The 18,912-nt window shown below is 40.0% G+C and overlaps 2 protein-coding genes across 8 annotated transcripts in view; one reads left to right on the top strand and one right to left on the bottom strand.

The window, feature by feature from the left end:
• MRPL48 (mitochondrial ribosomal protein L48) overlaps positions 1-18,912 on the top strand; it is a 100,446-nt gene that overhangs the window by 66,718 nt on the left and 14,816 nt on the right. For all 7 annotated transcript variants that reach the window (XM_072794586.1, XM_072794587.1, XM_072794589.1 and 4 more), the window contains one exon: positions 4,610-4,698. In XM_072794586.1, the coding sequence (XP_072650687.1) occupies positions 4,610-4,698 (89 nt within the window). The remainder of the gene's footprint in view (positions 1-4,609; positions 4,699-18,912) is intronic.
• COA4 (cytochrome c oxidase assembly factor 4 homolog) overlaps positions 2,863-18,912 on the bottom strand; it is a 43,749-nt gene continuing 27,699 nt past the window's right edge. The window contains exons 3-4 of the transcript XR_012015672.1: positions 7,644-7,936; positions 2,863-4,292 (exon numbers count right to left, since the gene is read on the bottom strand). The gene's annotated coding sequence lies outside the window, so the exon portion shown is untranslated. The remainder of the gene's footprint in view (positions 4,293-7,643; positions 7,937-18,912) is intronic.

Consider the following 18,912-nt stretch of genomic DNA (forward strand, 5'->3'; position numbering starts at 1 on the left):
TTATAGGAATTGCCCTAAGCTGAATTTGAAAATGCTTCCTTGCCAAGGAATTCTGGCAGATGAGAGGCTGAGGCAGGAATGTGGTGCTTTCACCTAAGATGTGTTATCCCCAAAGATCACCTTTTGGTTCTGCTGTTTGAAACCACTGAGGGGGGTGATTGAGTTTCTGTGTACTTAAAAACGATGGTTGGCATCTGAGTTTTCTTTAAATATTTTTGTTTTTATTTTTATTTTATTTTAAATATTTTTAAAAATTTATTCATTTGAGAGAGACAGAGAGTGAACGAGAGCATGATCAGAGGGTAGGGGCAGAGGGAGAGGGAGAAGCAGACTTCCCATTGAGCAGAGAGCCCCAATGGGGGCTGGATCCCAAGACCCCAGGATCATGACCTAAACCAAAAGCAGACACTTAACCAAATGAGCCACCCAGGCACCCAATTTTCATTCTTTATACAAAATGTTTTACTCGGTGTCCAACGAAAGATGAATGGATAAAGAAGATGTGGTTTATGTATACAATGGAATATTACTCAGCTATTAGAAATGACAAATACCCACCATTTGCTTCAACGTGGATGGAACTGGAGGGTATTATGCTGAGTGAAGTAAGCCAGTCGGAGAAGGACAAACATTATATGTTCTCATTCATTTGGGGAATATAAATAATAGTGAAAGGGAATATAAGGGAAGGGGGAAGAAATGTGTGGGAAATATCAGAAAGGGAGACAGAACGTAAAGACTGCTAACTCTGGGAAACGAACTAGGGGTGGTGGAAGGGGAGGAGGGCGGGGGGTGGGAGTGAATGGGTGACGGGCACTGGGGGTTATTCTGTATGTTAGTAAATTGAACACCAATAAAAAATAAATTAAAAAAAATGTTTTACTATATGGCGGAGGCATGGAAGAGCTATAATCATGAAGTAAACTTGATGATCTTTGAATGTTCAGGGTAGCAGAAGAGTTTCATGGAGATGGTGATATTTGAGCTGACCCTGGAGGCTGGCTAGGATTTCACCAGTCAGAGAAGTGTAGTCTGAGCAGGAGGTACTGCCCAGTATGGCACAGAACCATGACAATTGCATGATTTATACAGAATGGCAAGTGTAGCTCTGTGGTTGAGGAACAAAGTTTTAAAGGCCTGGAGGAGTAGGAGAATGAGGAGATGAAGTCATTGGAACTATATTATAAAATCAAGTTTCTTAAATACTTACCTAAGGAGTGTGAACATTTTGAAATATAGCAAAGACCTTCTCTGCCTCATTCATTGGTGTTTCTGTAGTGCCTGGTACAATGCCTGGCACATAGTAAGTATTTTTTAAAAATTATGTGCTTATGATGAATAAATGGTTGAATTAATGAAAGAGAAGAATGTCATTAGGTTTGTGTTTTAGAAGGATTAGTTTGGGGGATTCCTGGGTGGCTCAGTGGTTTAGCGCCTGCCTTCGTGATCCTGGGGTCCCGGGATCGAGTCCCACATCAGGCTCCCTGCATGGATCCTGCTTTTCCCTCTGCCTGTGTCTCTGCCTCTCTCTCTCTCTCTGTCTCTCATGAGTAAATAAAATCTTTAAAAAAAAGAAGGATTAGTTTGTCAGCTCGAGAGGATGGAATAGAGAGGGGATGTGGATACAGTGAGATCACCAACAACAATTTAGCCAAGGCTGCCACTTGAATCTCTTAACCCATCCATGCTCTCTCTCCCTTTTTCCATGTACCAACCAAAGTGATCTTTTAAAAACATATCAGGCATATACTTTTCCCTGTTCAGCTTGAAATCCAAACTCTTCACAAAGCCTAGTGTGGTATGTTCCCACTCACTGCTCTAGGCTCTGGTATACTCTGTGCCCTTCTCACACTGACAGCCTTTCTTTTCCTTTTCCTTACCCCTCTTTCAAGAATGCATCTGTTACCGAGGCCGATTCATTGTTCCTTCCTCTAGGCACATAGTGCCTTGCTCTCATCTATTAAAGTAATTTGTGTACTGTAAGGTAATTATCTGCTTTCCTATCATCCTTCCCTAGTACACACTGAGCATCTCCAGGTAAAGTGGCATATTCTAGTCATCTTTGTCCCAATGTGTATACAGTTGTTGGCATGTAGCAGTATGTGTGGACTAACACATATCATAAAAGGGACTCATGATATCCAAGGTTTGTCTTGATGAAACAATGTGGATTATAAAGGCAGGATTGGCCTGGCAAAGAGCAGACCTGCTTGGAAGCCCATTTTATTCTATTTTTTTATTTTTTTAATTTTTATTTATTTATGATAGTCACACACACACAGAGAGAGAGAGAGAGAGAGAGAGAGAGAGAGGCAGAGACACAGGCAGAGGGAGAAGCAGGCTCCATGTACCGGGAGCCCGACGTGGGATTCGATCCCGGGTCTCCAGGATCGCGCCCTGGGCCAAAGGCAAGTGCTAAACCACTGCACCACCCAGGGATCCCGGAAGCCCATTTTAGAAAAGAGAAGCCCAAGAAACATTTCACTTCTTCACATCTTTTCTGTTTTACCTCCCCATAGCGATGAGGATAGGACCATAGGAACTGAGAGGAAAGGGAGCGGGACCTAAGACTAACACTAATCCAGGAGGTAGAGAGTGAGCAAGAGAGACAGACATAGAAGAGCCATGTAGTACTGGTTTCAGTGAAAGGGTAGAGATAAGGAACTGACATCTGAGCTAGGAAAAATCATATCTAGCTAGATTTTATATTCCAGAAATTCAGACGTCATAAGAACCCACCTGGGCAAAGGCCTTTCATCCAGATAGAACTGGGTTTATTTTTTTATTTTTATTATTTATTTATTTTTTAAAGATTTTATTTATTTATTCATGAGAGACACAGAGAGAGAGAGAGAGAGAGAGAGGCAGAGACATAGGTAGAGGGAGAAGGAGGCTCCATGCAGGGAGCTCAACGTGGGACTCGATCCTGGGACTCCAGGATCACTACCTGGGCCGACAGCAGGCGCTAAACTGCTGAGCCACCCAGGTATCCCTAGACCTGGGTTTAAATTGCAGTTCTGCCTTTTACTTGCTGGATGTCCTTGGCCATTTCACCATATTTTCTGAACTACAGTATCTCTTTTTTTAAATTGTTTTAAATTTTAATTCCAGTATAGCTAATGTACAGTGTTATACTAGTTTCAGGTGTACAATATTGTGATTTAACAATTTCATGCATCACCCCTGGGTGATGATCATCAGGTAAGTATGCTTTATAGTCCCCATTACCTGTTTGACTCTCTCCCCAACCAATCTCCCCTCTGGTAACCATCAGTTTGTTCTGTAGAGTTAAGAGTCTGTTTCTTGGCTTGTCTCTCTCTCTTTTTTATCTTTGTTCATTTGTTTTGTTTCTTAAATTCCCCATATCAGTGAAATCATATGGTATTTGTTTTTGTCTGACTGACTTATTTCTTTTTTTTTTTTTTTGACTGACTTATTTCACTTAATCTTATACTCTCTAGGTCTATCCATGTTGTTGCAAATGGCAAAATTTCATTCTTTTTTTATGGCTGAGTAATATCCTGTTGTATATGTATATATACCACATATCCTTTATCCATTCATCATTTGGTAGACACTTGGGCTGTTTCCATAATTTGGCTATTGTAAATAATGCTGCTATAAACATAGAGGTGCATATATCTCTTTGAATTAGTGTTTTTATGTTTTTTTGGGTACATACCCAGCAGTGTGATTACTGGATAATACCACTTTTTGAGAAACCTCCATATTGTTTTCCACAGTGGCTGCACTAGTTTGCATTCCCATCAACAATGCACGAGGGTTCCTTTTTCTCCACATCCCTGCCAATATTTGTTGTTTCTTTTGTTTTTGATTTTTAGCCATTCTGACAGGAATGAGGTGATATCTCCTTGTAGTTTTTATTTGCATTTAGTTCCCTGATGATGAGTGATATTGAGCATCTTCTCATGTGTTGAGCTACAGTTTCTTTATTTTTAAACAAGGATAAAAATAATGAAGACTCAAGTCTTCCTCGAAGGTGGACCCAAGTGGTGCATCACCAGACCTACCACAATAAATATGTGAATGGAGAGCCTAGTTTATACTTGATAGTAGTATACACACACACCGTTCTGTACCTTAGGCTTTTGTTTTCATTGTTATTTACTTAGCAATGTGTATTGGAGATGTTCCATATTAGCACAAATAAATCTAATAGATGGTATGTAAAACTTTGTGGAAATCTGTGATTGTCCTCTTACCTGCTTGTATTTGCCACCTATTTCTTTCTCTGTATGATCCACATTAGAAAACTTCAAAAGGATTATTGCCTGTTGAGGAGCAAGAGAAAACAGGAACACTGTGAGAATGTATTTTCTCCGATCACCAGTGGCCGTAGCAGGAGAGAATTTCTCAAAGAAAGATAGGTAGCGGGGAGTGGGTATGATTGAGGTACCAAAGGGAGAGATAAAGGGGGTAAATAAGGGTCAGCTCAATATCAAGAAATAGCTCTGGTTCTTTAAGCCAGCAAGAGACCTGCTATCCCCAGATATTCCCAGTCTTGTGGTAGAGAATTGGTCTCCTCACGTGTGATCTGTCTGCCCTGAAGGAGCTTTGAAACAGGTTTGTCTTATTTTCTGTTTTTTAGGTGGCATTCTGCTGAATACCAGTCGGCACTACAAGTCAAAGCCTACCCATGGCATTGGAAGATACAAGCACCTAGTTAAAGCACAGGAGGTAAAGAGAGTAGGGGTCCTTTAGAAGAGGATAGTGTGTGGCTTTTGCACAGACTAAAGATCACATATGTATAGGGTGGATAATATTGAAGGTAGAAGGGTGGGGGGACACCTTTTAGTCCTCTCCAGTTATTTAGTTTGGATATTATCCACAGTGAGCTGTTTCTGCCAGCTCTCAATCTTGTCCCTACACTTAGTGAAAAGCAAATGATTTGGTTTTATTATTTGTGGTACTTAAAAAAAAAATCTTCTTAGTATTTATTTCAGTATGGACCCCAGAATAAATGATACATTCACTTAAGCTGAATTGATGGTTTGTGGCAAGTAGTGGCGGATTAGTATTTTCAGCCAAATAGATTTACAGTATTTGCAGATTTAAAAGATATTTATGTTCCTTGGATCCATTGTCACAGATAATTGGGAATTAGTTCTAAGCATTATAAGATTATTTAGCCCATTTCTTAGGATTCCCATAGCTACAGGATTGCTTCTGTGGTAGTGAGATTTCTGTGCATGTGCAGAGGATTTTGTGGTGAGGTGGACCCAACACCGGCCTGAAAATCAGAAAGTCTGGTTTTGAGTCATGATTCTCTCACTTCCTGTAAATAGTAGTTAAGAAGGATTTTGCTCTTCTTTTTAGGGAGACTTCAACATCCCTCTTGGTTCTTTGGCTTGTTGTAATGCTCCCACATAACCATGAACTTTTCCTGTTGCCCCTTTCTCTCCTTAGCAGAGGTCCAGTACACTATATTTGGGCCTCAGAAGCCATTAAACTTGCCATGTTTTCCTGAGCATCCTCCTTCTAGCAAGGAATTTCATGAGAGGACCATTGCCACTTGTATTAGGCAGTCTCCCAGTGGGAAATAGCCCAACTAAAATTATTCATTTGTAGTTTGTAGTAGGAAGAGGACTGAAAATTGGGAACCAGGAAACTTGGAGGCTTAGTTATGCCACTAATTACACCTTCATGACTTTGTTGTTGTTGTTGTTTTTCATAAATTTATGTTATTGGTGTTCAATTTGCCAACATATAGAATAACACCCAGTGCTCATCCCATCAAGTGTCCCCCTCAGTGCCTGTCACCCAGTCACCCCCACCCCCCGCCCACCTCCCTTTCTACCATCACTAGTTCGTTTCCCAGAGTTAGGAGTCTCTCATGTTCTGTCTCCCTTTCTGATATTTCCCACTCATTTTTTCTCCTTTCCCCTTTATTCCCTTTCACTATTTTTTATATTCCCCAAATGAATGAGACCATATAATGTTTGTCCTTCTCCGATTGACGTATTTCACTCAGCATAATCCTTCATGACTTTGGATAATTAACCTTGCTCCTTTGAGCATTGTAGGCTCTGAAATTATATGTAAAATGTTTTCTATGTGCGATTTTTTCTGAAAAGAGAGTCCATTGCTTTTATCAGAGTCTTTTATAAAGGCTGAGAAACTGGATTAGAATATCTTTAAGAGTCTTTTGGCTCGGGATGCCTGAGTTGCTCAGTGGTTGAACGTCTGGCCTTTGGATCGGAGAATGATCCCAGAGTTCCAGGATCCAGTCTTACATTGGGTTCCCTGCATGGAGCCTGCTTCTCCCTCTGCCTGTGTCTCTGCCTCTCTCCCTCTGTGTCTCTCAAGAATAAATAAATAAAATCTAAAAAAAAAAAAAAAAAAAAAAAAAAAGCTCTGGTATCATGTAACTCTGTGATGCTCTGAAACATTTATTGAACATCTATTATGTGGTAGTCATTGTTGAGGGTGCCCTGTCTATTCAGACTGGATTGTAATACAATTTTAGAAGATGAATGAACAAGAACCAGTCAGTGCTCAGAGAGCTGGCAAACCATTAGAGGTAAAACACAGATAATTGTGCTCCTCAGCAGAAAGTAACAGGTACTAAAAGGAAGATACAAAGTGCTATTAAAATTCAAAAGAAGGAGTAATCCACACCTTTTCTGAGTTGTGACACCTTAGAGTAGTTGTTGGAGTTGTTTTATTTTGGAATATCCCTCTTCTAAAAGTTCTATATAAATTAGTAGGAGATAAAATTCATTTTGTTAAGATGTGTGTTCTTTGTTATTTTTTTCTTAATTTCTTGGCCCCTATGTCTTAAAAGATAATTTTCTGTGTATGCCATGCTCTCACTTGCTCCCTAGGTTGGTATAAAAGGAAGTTTAATGCCATAATAATAACATCTGTCCCTATCTTTCTCCCTAGTTTCTTCTCTCATCTCAGGGATACCATGTTTTAACTGCATTGAGCCTCTTGCTTTTTTATCCAAATCATCATACTGTTTTAGAGCCTCTCACAAGTCTCTCTATGAAATACATATGTTTCAAGGCTGTTCTGTTTACTTGGAGTATCTTCTCCCTCTTTTTACTTGGCTAATATATCCTCAATCTTTAAATTCTAGTGAGGAGGGCAGCCCGGGTGGCTCAGCAGTTTAGAGCTGCCTTCAGCCCAGGGCCTGATCCTGGAGACCCAGGATCGAGTTCCACGTCAGGCTCCCTGCATGGAGCCTGCTCCTCCCTCTGTGTCTCTGCCTCTCTCTCTCTCTCTCTCTCTGTGTCTACCATAAATAAATAAATAAAATCTTTAAAAAAAAAATTCTAGTGAGGAAGTAGGGTGAGGAGGGAAAAAATGAAGATCTCCTTCTGAGATACCTTCCTGGATTCCCAGCCATGGATTACTTGTCCTACCATGAGCTGCTAGAGTTCCTTGAGCTTCCTCTGTACTATGACTTACTGCTCTGTTTTAATTGTCCATTTGATGACCATTTCCCCTTCTAGATGGTGAGCTTTCTTAGAGTAGAGGCCATGTGTCTGTGTCTTCAGTTTGCAGCAGGGAGCCTGACATCAAGTAGAGGACAGTAAATATTGATTGAGCTGAACTGATATGTGGTTATTGGAACTGCTCCGAGGTTTTGTAAATCAGAGCTGGCAAACACAACTCACTATTTGTAAACAGCTGGTTCCAGATGACCTTGGTTGCTTGAGGGGAGTGATGCTCTCTTTGGTTAAGGTTATAGGCTTTTCTCTGATGTCGTTCGTTGTCCCTGGGTAGCTACCCAGATAGTAGTGAAAGCTGCTGCAGGCTCCTTGCTTCCTGCATGGGACAGTTCGCAAAACCTCTCATCTGCCAGCTTGCAGAGGCTCTGTCCCAGGTTCCTGTCTCTTCTGTTGCAATGGGGAACTGGACTAGAAAAGAAGGCATCCTGTGGTCCCCTTTCTCTCCCTAAGCATAGATCCTAGAAAAAACAATAAGCAATCAAATTCTCTTTTTTAACTCGGGGTCCCATACTGAGTCCTCTCCTCCCTTTAGCCCCACATCCTTAAGACAAGAGTTCATTCTCAGGCACAAAGTGCCCAGGCATTATGGTATTTCTGCTAGTGTAATCTTACATGTTGTATAACCCAGCTTGACTGGCATCAAGGGATCACATTTCAGAGCTTATCTCCACCTAGCACTGTGTCTCAATGTGTAGATCTCATTATTTCCTCAAGGGTCCTAAATCACCTTGTTGAATTTAAAAGGCTTCAGATTGTTTGGAGTGATTTTTATCTCATAGAAATAAATGTGTAGTCCTTTGTATTTGTAGAGTGCTAGGTTATTTCTCCTAAGACCGCTTACTTGACCTCAGCTGTTGTCCTGCCTTCAGTCTTGGGGTAATAACAATCCAAGAACCAGAGAATTGCTAAGAGGAAGATGTGGGATGATGAAATGGAGGCAACATAAATTGTTGTCAGTTTATAATTGTTTTGTGTTCTATTTTCTAGGCCCTGGGGCAAGAGAGTAATGGGTATCTTGTAATGTAAGCAATTTACTTCCTTTTTATAGAATGGCCCCCTAGGAGGTGAGATGTCTTTTCTCTTGGAAACTCTTTACACTGTTGACATAGAGGAGGTGTCTGTCATTTATGACACCTTTTTAGTTTGTTGTAACACCCATAGATAGATTAGCTCCCACAGCCACAAGTCTGTGAGGAGACTGTGGCATCATTCCCAGAAAAATCAGCAGATCAGAATCACTTTATGGTGACAGTCCTAGCTTCCTGGGAACAGAAAGATTAATTTTTGCTGGTGCAGTAACTGTAGGGCTTGACATGGATTATAGGACTGATTTATGGAAGAGTTGGTTTAAATTAGCATCCACATTTTCCCTCAAGTCTACCCCCTGTAACTCATTGAAAAGAAAAACCATCATTGAGCATCTACTATGTGCCAGGCACTGTGTGAGCACAAATGATGCTCAGGTAAATGGGACACAGTCTTCCTACCAAAAGCATAGAGCAGGCTAGGAAGATAGTGCTCAAAAATGTAACTAACTACACGTGTACGTGTTTTATTTGGGGGAATGAACTAAATAACAAGAGAACAAGGTTAAGGAAGCAATTTTCCCTGAAAGGGTCAGTGAAGGTGTTATGGAGGTCACCTCAACAAACATTTACTACTAAAACAAACAAACAAAACCCAAACATTTACTAAATGCCACTCGCATTCATACACTGAGTATGTAAAGTGAACTGACTTTTGGAGTATCCAGCTGTGTGGGGTACACTGAGAAACACTGGGACTGTAAAAAACATAAAAGAGTTCCCCAGAACTTTTCTGGATACAGAGAGTGATTCCTGTGATGATTACTCAGCCTGTGCCATTAGGTGCCCTCGTCTCCAGCTCACCAGTCTCATTCTGTCTTGCCCTTTCTGCTGAGTTATAACCGTGGCAGAGTTTCAGAGGGAGTCGTGTTTGATGAATAATAGTAGTGATCCCTTTCCATTTTCACAGTGCTTTCACATCCATTATCTCTGTGCCTCTCAAGCCATGTGCCCTTGGAGCACTGGTGATCCTAGAGCTGGACCTCTTATTAATGTCAATCTTTCACATTTTAGAAAGATAGTAAGTTAATGGATAGACTTTTCTAAATTTCAGGTTTTTCTCCCATCAGTTTTAGTTGATGAAAACAAATATTAACAGAGAGGTTCAGATGTGTTTTCATATTTTTTGAGATGTAGAGAACTCCATTTATATAACATAATCATGTTTTGTGCTAGTAAAGTCATTTTTGTTGTATATGATGAAGGTATACTGATGAATATTTTATGGTGTTTCACAAAGGGAAACATGATTTTGTTAGGCTCTTTGCAACCAGCAAATTTACAAACAATGCCATTTGATTCACCAACTATCCTGTAAGATAGACAGGGTAGAAAAGGAAACTAATTAAGGCCCATAAAGGATTTCTCTATGACATGTGTCTAGTGAATGATGGAACCAGAACTGGAGTTCAGTTCAACTCAACATTTAATGTTGAGAAATAGAGAAATGAATGAAACATAGTACCTTCTTATAGGAATTGAAATGGTAGTTTGTCTGAAATAATAAAGAGGCCCTCTTAGTTAAGGGGCATAAAAGAATCTTATTTTTCTTTCACATAAAAGTATAAGTAGATATTCCAGCTTTTGGCTTTGGCACACTTATACTGCTTCTATCTCTTAGTTTTGAGATGGCTGCTTCCTTTGCAGCCATCATGTCCACATTTCATCAAGCAAGATGGAGAAAGGGAAAATACTATGCATAAGCTCTTATCTCACCGGCCAGAATTTAGTCACATATCCATACTTACTGGCAAGATTGCTTGGGAAATGTGATTTTAATTATAAATGGTCATATACCCAGTTAAACTGCAGCAGGTTTTTTTTTTTTTTTACTTTGATTTCTTGAATGATTCTTTCATGAATAAAGTTTTCCATCCATAGTTGTGTTTCAGCAGTTATATTATTAAAGGAAAAAGGGGGAATAGATAATGAGGTAACTGGCAGGCTCTGCCCACTTTCCTGGAAAGGAAAGATGGAGGTTAAGAGAAATGTTTTTGAATTAGGAGGATCTGAATTAAAGATTCAGCTCTGATGATTTCTGGTTGTGCGACCTTGGGTACCTTTCTTAACTTTTCCAAGCCACAATTTCCTTGTCTTAATATAGGAATTATATTTCCCACTGTTACTGTGAGAAGTAAACTAAATAAGAAAATTTTAAGAACTTAGCACAGTGCCTGAAACATAGAGCCCATAGGTGGTGATGATGATGATGATGATAGCATTAGTTTGTTTTTTCATAATTACATAGCATTCTATTTTCCTTCCTCAAAACATGCATAACCTTATAATTACTTGTTCTGTATAGGCCTTTCTTGATAGATTGTAAACATTAGTGAGCAGAGACAATGGCTGTCTTATTTTTCTCTTATATCCCTAATCCTAATCTTGCTCATCACTAGCAGTCAGTGTTTGTTGAATAAATGCATACATGTGATTGATAGTGGTGTATCTGGGGGAGGGTCTGCTATGGGAACACATGAGTGGTACCTAACTCAGCCTGAGGAATCAGGGAGAGCTTCCTGGAGAAGCATGAGTTGAATCTTAAAAATAAATAGAAGTTACTTATATTAAGCATGTGGGGTGAACAGTCAAAGGCTCTGCAAGGAAGGAAACCTTCTGGGTAGAGGTAGAGAGACATTGACCCTGGAGATGCAATTGGGGAACTTCTAGTAGTTTTTTTAATCCTAGAGTTTAAAGTGGGTACTAAGGGTTGAGGGACCATGAAACCTGAAAAGTAGGCAGGTTTAGATCAACCCTTTTTAAAAGATACCATTTATTAAGTAACTACTATATACCCTTAAGTATCTCTACTTACACTGCCCTTTCAACTATATCCACTTGAGGTGGTTGCTCTTGAGATTGCCTTGGGGAGTGTCAACACAGGGTACCTTGTGTTGAATTTGCCTTTGGAAGTGAGCTGCTCTTTATGATTAAATTGAGATTTGATCTCTTTTCCTGTCACTGAACTGTAATTCCTTGAGGGCTAGAACTATTTCTTTGGTATCTTTCATCAGCACTTTGCACACAGCAGGTGCTTAATAAGTATTTCATGAATGCCACTAAGATACCAGGAGCATGATTACCTCCAATTTATAGTACTACTAATGTCCTATTTGTGTATATTACTAAACCTTTTTTTTTTAACTCAACCTTTTTAAAAGATACCATTTATTGTGGCACTTGGGTGGCTCAGTTGGTTAAGCATCTGCCTTCAGCTTGGGTCATGATCCTGGGGTCCTGGGATCAAGTCCTGAGCCCTGAGTCCAGCTCTCTGCTCAGCTTCTTCTCCTTCTCCCTCTTCCCCTCCCCCATGTTTGTGCTCTCTATTGCCCTCTCTGTTGCTCTCTCACTCTTCAAATAAATAAATAAAAATCTTTAAAAAAAAATAAAGACACACCATTTATTGAGTGACTGCTATATACCAGATGCCATAACTACTGTGTGCCAGGCTTTAAAAGCACCTTTCCATTTTTTGGTATTATAGTACACTTATCACAGTAAGCACTGAGTAATGTACAGAATTGTTGAACCACTATATTGTACACCTGAAACTAATAAAATGCTGTATGTTAACTATACTGGAATTGAAATGAAAAACTTAATAAAAAAGAAATTAAAAAAATAAAAGCATTATTCCATTTTATAGTAATATAAATAGTATATTTTATTTAATCCTCAGATATCCTAGTTATTAAAGACCCCGTTCGAGGACCCTAAGACTCCGAGAGATTAAATGACGTGCCTAAATGGCTAGTAATTTCCAGAACCAACATTTGAACCAAGAATGGTCAGAATCTATCTGATGTCTATGCTACTTCCACTTCATAGAAATTCACTATTTCAAGCTTCACAAGAACCTTAGGTGTTACAGGCAAAGAAACTGACACATAGAGAGGTCTTTCAATGTCATTTAGTGACTAAGCAGACAGGCTTTAAGTCCAGCTTTTCTTTGGCTTCCATCTAAGTACAGCGCTTTTTGTGCAGTACCAGGCTGTGCCTCTTGGTCATCCCAGTCAGGGTCAGGCCTTCTGTCTGGTGATGTCTCTTGACAGTGTGCCACATTGAATTATAAACATAGTCACTTGATTTCTGTGTGCTTTATAATAAGTTCATTATGGACTGATCAGAGTACCATCACCAAATCTGAATTTTAAAATTTTCATCACCAGAATTTCTGGAAGCGGAATATGCTGCAGGCATATCTGCTTTTTCACTTGAGGATTAGGATAATACTGTTCCTCCCCAATTTTCCCACCCTGGAGGATACCACCTATAGTGATAGGCAGACACAAGCACTTCCGCAGAATCTAGAGGAGAGAGAGCACCTGGGCTTGGGGCTGCAGACCCAGTTTCCAGCCATGGCTACACATAAAGTGGTTACATTTCCCATTTCCTTATTATTGTGACCATAAATAAGTCATTTCCCCCTTCTAGGTCTCAACTTTCCCAGTGGGTAAAATTAGGAGGGAAAGAAGGAGAGACTATATTATCTCTGGGACCCCTTGCAGATATAGTAGCCTGTCATTCTAATGTGACTCCTTTTTCTGCTTTTTTCCCAGCAAAATTTCCCAGTAACCCTGGGCAAGTATTGTGCTTTCAGAGGGCCTCAGTTTTCTCTCTGTAAAATAGGGATTATAATATGGATGTTTCTTTACAAAAATGGTTTAGTAATTTATTTCATGGCTTATTTGGGGGGTCATAATGCAATTCTTTTTTTCTTTTAATTTTATTTATTTATTCATGAGAGACACACACACACACACACAGAGAGAGAGAGAGGGAGAGGCAGGCTCCATGAAGGGAGCCTGATGTGGGACTCGATCCCGGGACTCTGGGATCACGCTCTGAGCCAAAGGCAGGCACCCAACTCCTGAGCCACCCAGGCGTCCCATCATAGTAGTAATTCTACAGGGATCTAAGAATGGCTACCCTGGACCATCATACACTGAATCCAGGTCAGTCATAGGAGTGCCAGGGTTTGATGGTAGACAGTAGTCCATCATCCCTGCCACATTTCTCCTAGCTTTCCTACCTGACTCTCTCCATGTGCAGTCAGGGTGGCTTTCCATGAACACAGCTTTAGTCATGTACATGCTTTGCACAGATATCTTTAATAAGTCCCCTGGATGGTTAGAAGGGCACAAACTCAGGCAGTAGGGATAGAAAAGAGGGGATGCATAAGAGAAGATTGTACAGGTAAAATTATAGGAACTGGTGACTGATACTATATGCAGGCAAGCTCTTGCTGGCTATGATATGCCCTGGCTCAGAACTGAAATATAATGTTAAAATGGGCTCTTGATAATGTGGATAGGTCCAAGCATATCTAGGCCAACACAGAAAAGCAAGTGAGATGCCAAGAGGGATACTGGAATCAGCCTTTTTTGTTTTGTTTTGTTCCCCTAAAGCAACACCTTTGAAGAGCCCTGGCATTTTCCCTAGTTATAAAAGCCTCCTAAAGGCTTTAGAGAAGCTCCTCCCCTCTCTGCTGGAAAATTTTAGCGGTTCCCCGTCGCATTCCAGCATTCCAACCTTAGCATTCTCTGACTGCAGTGCTGAATGTCTTGATGAGAAGTCGGGATTGCTGCACTTGGCCACGAGTGTGGTAGGCTCTGAAAAAGAGAGCCAGGTCCCTGATCTTTGATGGTTGGTCTCCAAAGGTTGGCTTCTCACTCAGCAAAGTCTAAGACCCTGCAGTGGCCACCACTGTTAAGAATTTTAGCAATGAGGGTTCCCTGGGTGGCGCAGCGGTTTAGCGCCTGCCTTTGGCCCAGGGCGCGATCCTGGAGATCCGGGATCGAATCCCACGTCGGGCTCCCGGTGCATGGAGCCTGCTTCTCACTCTGCCTGCGTCTCTGCCTCTCTCTCTCTGTGTAACTATCATAAATAAATAGAAATTTAAAAAAAAAAAAAAAAAAGAATTTTAGCAATGAGAAACCATAAGAGACTATATACATAATAAAGGAGTGAGAAAGATCTTCATCATAAAGATAAGAAATCCAGAAACTATAAAGGCTATAAAAAGTTTAACAGTGCGCAGGCTGCAATGGAAAAATCCCTGCTTTGGGGGTTAGAAAGTCTAGGTTTTAGTTCCTAGGATCTGTCTTGTCTGGCTGTGTTGCTCTGGGGAAGATGTTTAATCTCTCTGGGCTTCTTATTCTTCCCCTGCAAAGATGAAGAACTGGGACAAAATAATCTCTAAATGCTGTCCAGTTCTAAAATTCTAAAATTGTGATTCATTGAATGTTTTCTCTTTGCCAGGCCTTGTGTTAGACAGGAGCATAAGATGGAAAATAGTAATAAAAGTTAATATAGGGGATCCCTGGGTGGCTCAGCGGTTTGGCGCCTGCCTTTGGCCCACAGCGCGACCCTGGAGTCCCGGGATCGAGTCCCGCATCGGGCTCCAGGCATGGAGCCTGCTTCTCCCTCTGCCTGTGTCTCTGCCTCTCTCTCACTTTCTCTATCATAAATAAATAAATAAAATCTTTAAAAATAAATAAATAAATAAAAGTTAATATATAATATATATAATTATGAACATAAAATTATGAACATAAGAATGAAAATAGCAATAAATAATAATATATATAATTATGTGACATGGATTGTAATAACCACTTTACATAGTGTTTTGTTCAGTTCTCAGAACATCCCTGTGAGATCAGGTCTGTCATAGGTATTACCGGTTTTATGAAAGGACCGTTTCTTGGCCCTCCTCCTCCTCCCCTAAATTGGGCCTCTGCTATCTTAGACTGACCTAAAGAGCAGTGATGGGAGAGAACCATTTTAGGTGCTCTGCCAGGAACAGTTCTGCTGTGGCAGCCACTTAGGCTGTTGGCTGTTAGATAAGGGTGATTTAGGACATGTAAATAGAGATAGGTTTTTTGCCCTTTTTCTTTTTTTTTTAAGATTTTATTTATTTATTCATGAGAGGCATGTTTATTCATGAGAGACAGAGAGAGAGAAGCAGAGACACAGGCAGCAGAGACACAGGCAGAGGGAGAAGCAGGCCCCCCACAGGGAACCCGATGTGGGGGGACCCGATTCCCGGACTGGGATCACACCCTGAGCCGAAGGCAGATGCCCAGCCGCTGATACACCCAGGCGTCCCTGCCCTTTTTCTTAAAAGAACTATTTCTACCATATAGCAAGACTTATTATAAATCTCCAGTACGTAGGACATGTGGTATTGGCTCAAGGATAGGCAAACAGCCCGAAGGAACAGAATAAAGAGTACAGAAACTGATCCTCATATCTTTGGGTACTTATATGGCAAAGGTGACACTACCATGCAATGGTACTAATGGTACTAAGTCAACTGGACTGGATGATCATGTGAAAAAAATTATTCTTAACTCCTATTTCACACCATACACAAACACCACTTAAAAATAGATTGTAGGGCAGCCCGGGTGGCTCAGCGGTTTAGCACAGTCTTCAGCCCAGGGCGTAATCCTGGAGACCTGGGATCAAGAAACAGAGCCTGTTTCTCCCTCTGCCTGTGTCTGTGTGTGTGTGCGTGTCTCTCTCTCATGAATAAATAAATAAAATCTTTTAAAAAAATAAATAAATAAAAATAGATTGTAGATCTAAATGTAAATGCTTAAAATAATCACACTACTAGAAAATAACATATGAGAGTATCTTCATGATCTTAAGATAGAGATTTCTTAAGTGGGACACAGAAATCACTGTAACTGTAAATGAATGAGTAAATTGAATTACATTAAAAAAAAAGAGCTTCTGCTCCTCAGGATGCACCATGAAAAAGTGAAGAGGGAAGCTACGGGGAGGGAGAAGATATTTGCAGCACGTTTATTTAACAAAGGATCAAATCTAGAGTATAGAAAGAATGTCTACAAATCAATAAGAGAAAGGCAGACAACCCAATCTAAAAAATGAGCAAAATACTTGAATAGGCAGGTTACAAAAGAGAGTATCCAAATGGAAAGGTGCTTAGGCTCAATAGACGTAAAGGAACCACAAGTTAAAACCCAAATTCATTATCACATACCAGCCAGAATGGCTAAAACAAACCAGAAAACCTGACTCTAAGTTTTGTGTTGGCAAGGATATAGAACAATTAGAACTCTCATTAATTCTGATGGGAGACTAAATTGGAAATATCTTTGTAAAACTGTTTTAGAGTATTTATTAAAGACGAATATGCATACTCTCTAAGTCAGTAGTAGTTCAGGCTTTAGGTATATCCCCAACAGAAATGCATACATGTGTTCACTGAAAGATACATACAAGAACATAAGTAGTACTATTATTCATTATGGTCCCACACTGGAAACAACCCAGATTTCCATCAACTGTAAAAAAAGATTTAAAAAAAGATAAATAGGGATGCCTGGGTGGCTCAGCGGTTTAGCACCTGCCTTCGGCCCAGGGCATGATCCTGGAGTCCCATATAGAGCTCCCTGCATGGAGTCTGCTTCTCCCTCTGCCTGTGTCTCTGCCTCTCTCTCTCTCTCTCTCTCTCTCTCTCTCTGTGTCTCTCATGAATAAATAAATAAATAAAATCTTTAAAAAAAATATTGTTGCATATTCATATAATAGACTACTAGAGCAATGAGAAGGAAAGAACTGTTGTTTCAGCTACTACATGATGAATCTTACAAATATAATGAACGAAAGAAACCAGATATAAAAGAGAACATAGCGTATCATTCCATTTTCATGAATTTTAAAAACAGGCAAATGGTTTTAGAAATAAGAATAGTGGGCAGCCTGGGTGGCTCAGTGGTTTAGTGTGGCCTTCAGCCCAGGGCATGATCCTGGAGACCGGGTATCGAGTCCCACATCAGGCTCCCTGTGTGGAGCCTGCTTCTCCCTCTGCCTGTGTCTCTGCCTCTCTCTCTGTCTCTCTTTCTCTCTCTCTGTCTCTCATGATTGAGTTAAAAAAAAAAAAAGAAAGAAAGAAAAGAATAGTGGTCGGGAGGCAGGAGCTTTTGGGGTGCTGGTAGTGGTCTATTTGTTATCAGGATACTGATTATACATGTATTTTCACTTTGTGAAGTATTTTCACGTTTTGAAAATTCATTGAGCTGTGCTATTTATGCATTTTTTTCAGTACGAATACTGTATTCCAATAAAATTTTTACTAAAAAATTTTTTAAAACCATAGTAGATTTTTGGGGCACCTGGCTGGTTCAGTTAGTAGAGTTTGTGATCTTTGAGCTCGGGGTTGTAAGTTTGAGCCCCATGTTGGCTGTAGAGATATTTAAAAATAAAATCTTAAAAAAAATAGTAGAGGGGCGCCTGGATGGCTCAGTCATTTAAGCATCTGACTCTTGGTTTTACCTCAGGTCATGATCTCATGGGTTGTGGAATCAACCCCACGTCAGGCTCTGTGCTCACTGGGGAGTCCTCTTGAAGATTCTCTCCTCTGCCCCTCCCCCCACTCACATCACTCTCTCTCTCTCAAATGAATAAGTAAATCTTAAAAAAATAGAGACACCTGGGTAACTTAGTCGGTTAAGCATCTACTTTCAGCTTAGGTCATGATCCCAGGGTCCTGGGATCGTGCCCTGCTCAGTGGAGAGCCTGCCTCTCCTTCTCCTTCTGCTTCTCCCCCCAGGCCCACTCTCTCTCAAATAAATACATAAATAAAATCTTTACAAAGTAAATAAAAAATAAAGATAAAATTCAAGAAAGTAATTTTATGATTCTAGTTATGAACTGACAAAAGATTTACATTATTAAAAATTGTTTAAATACAGAGGGGAAATAGTTAAAAAGTCTCCTTCCCACTTATATGCCTGAGCTATCCAGTTCTCTCATAAGCAGCCAGTGATATTAGTATTTTTGTGCATCCTTCCAGACATAGTTTTTGAATATGCAAGCAAATAAATATGTCTATAATTATACACACAGACTTTTTTTATATGTATGGCAGTATTTTGAACATGTTATTCTACAGTTTGCTTTTATCACTTATTTTAAAGACCTTTCCATATAGTAGTACATAAAGAAATGCCTTATTCCTTCTTACAGCTGCATAATGTACTATTGTATGGATGTTCCATGATATATTTAACAGGTCCCTCCTCTAGATGGGATTTAGGTTAGATTATTTCCAGTTGAGAAACTTTCTTGATCCTGATCTGTGTTGGGTTAAATATCTACTTTCCCAGGCCTCATTTTAACTTTTTACTGCAGCCTGCACAGATTGATACATAGTGAAGTAATACAAAAGGGTAAAGTACAGATAATTTGTCTATCTCTCAATTCTTTCTTTCTTTCTTTTTTTTTTTTTTTAAGATTTCTTTATTTGAGAGAAAGAGAGAGAGAGAGTGCAAGTACATGTGCATGTGAACATGTGTTCAGGGAGTGGGTTGGGA

The sequence above is a fragment of the Canis lupus genome, chromosome 23, assembly GCF_048164855.1.
Source record: "Canis lupus baileyi chromosome 23, mCanLup2.hap1, whole genome shotgun sequence".
NCBI lineage: Eukaryota > Metazoa > Chordata > Mammalia > Carnivora > Canidae > Canis > Canis lupus.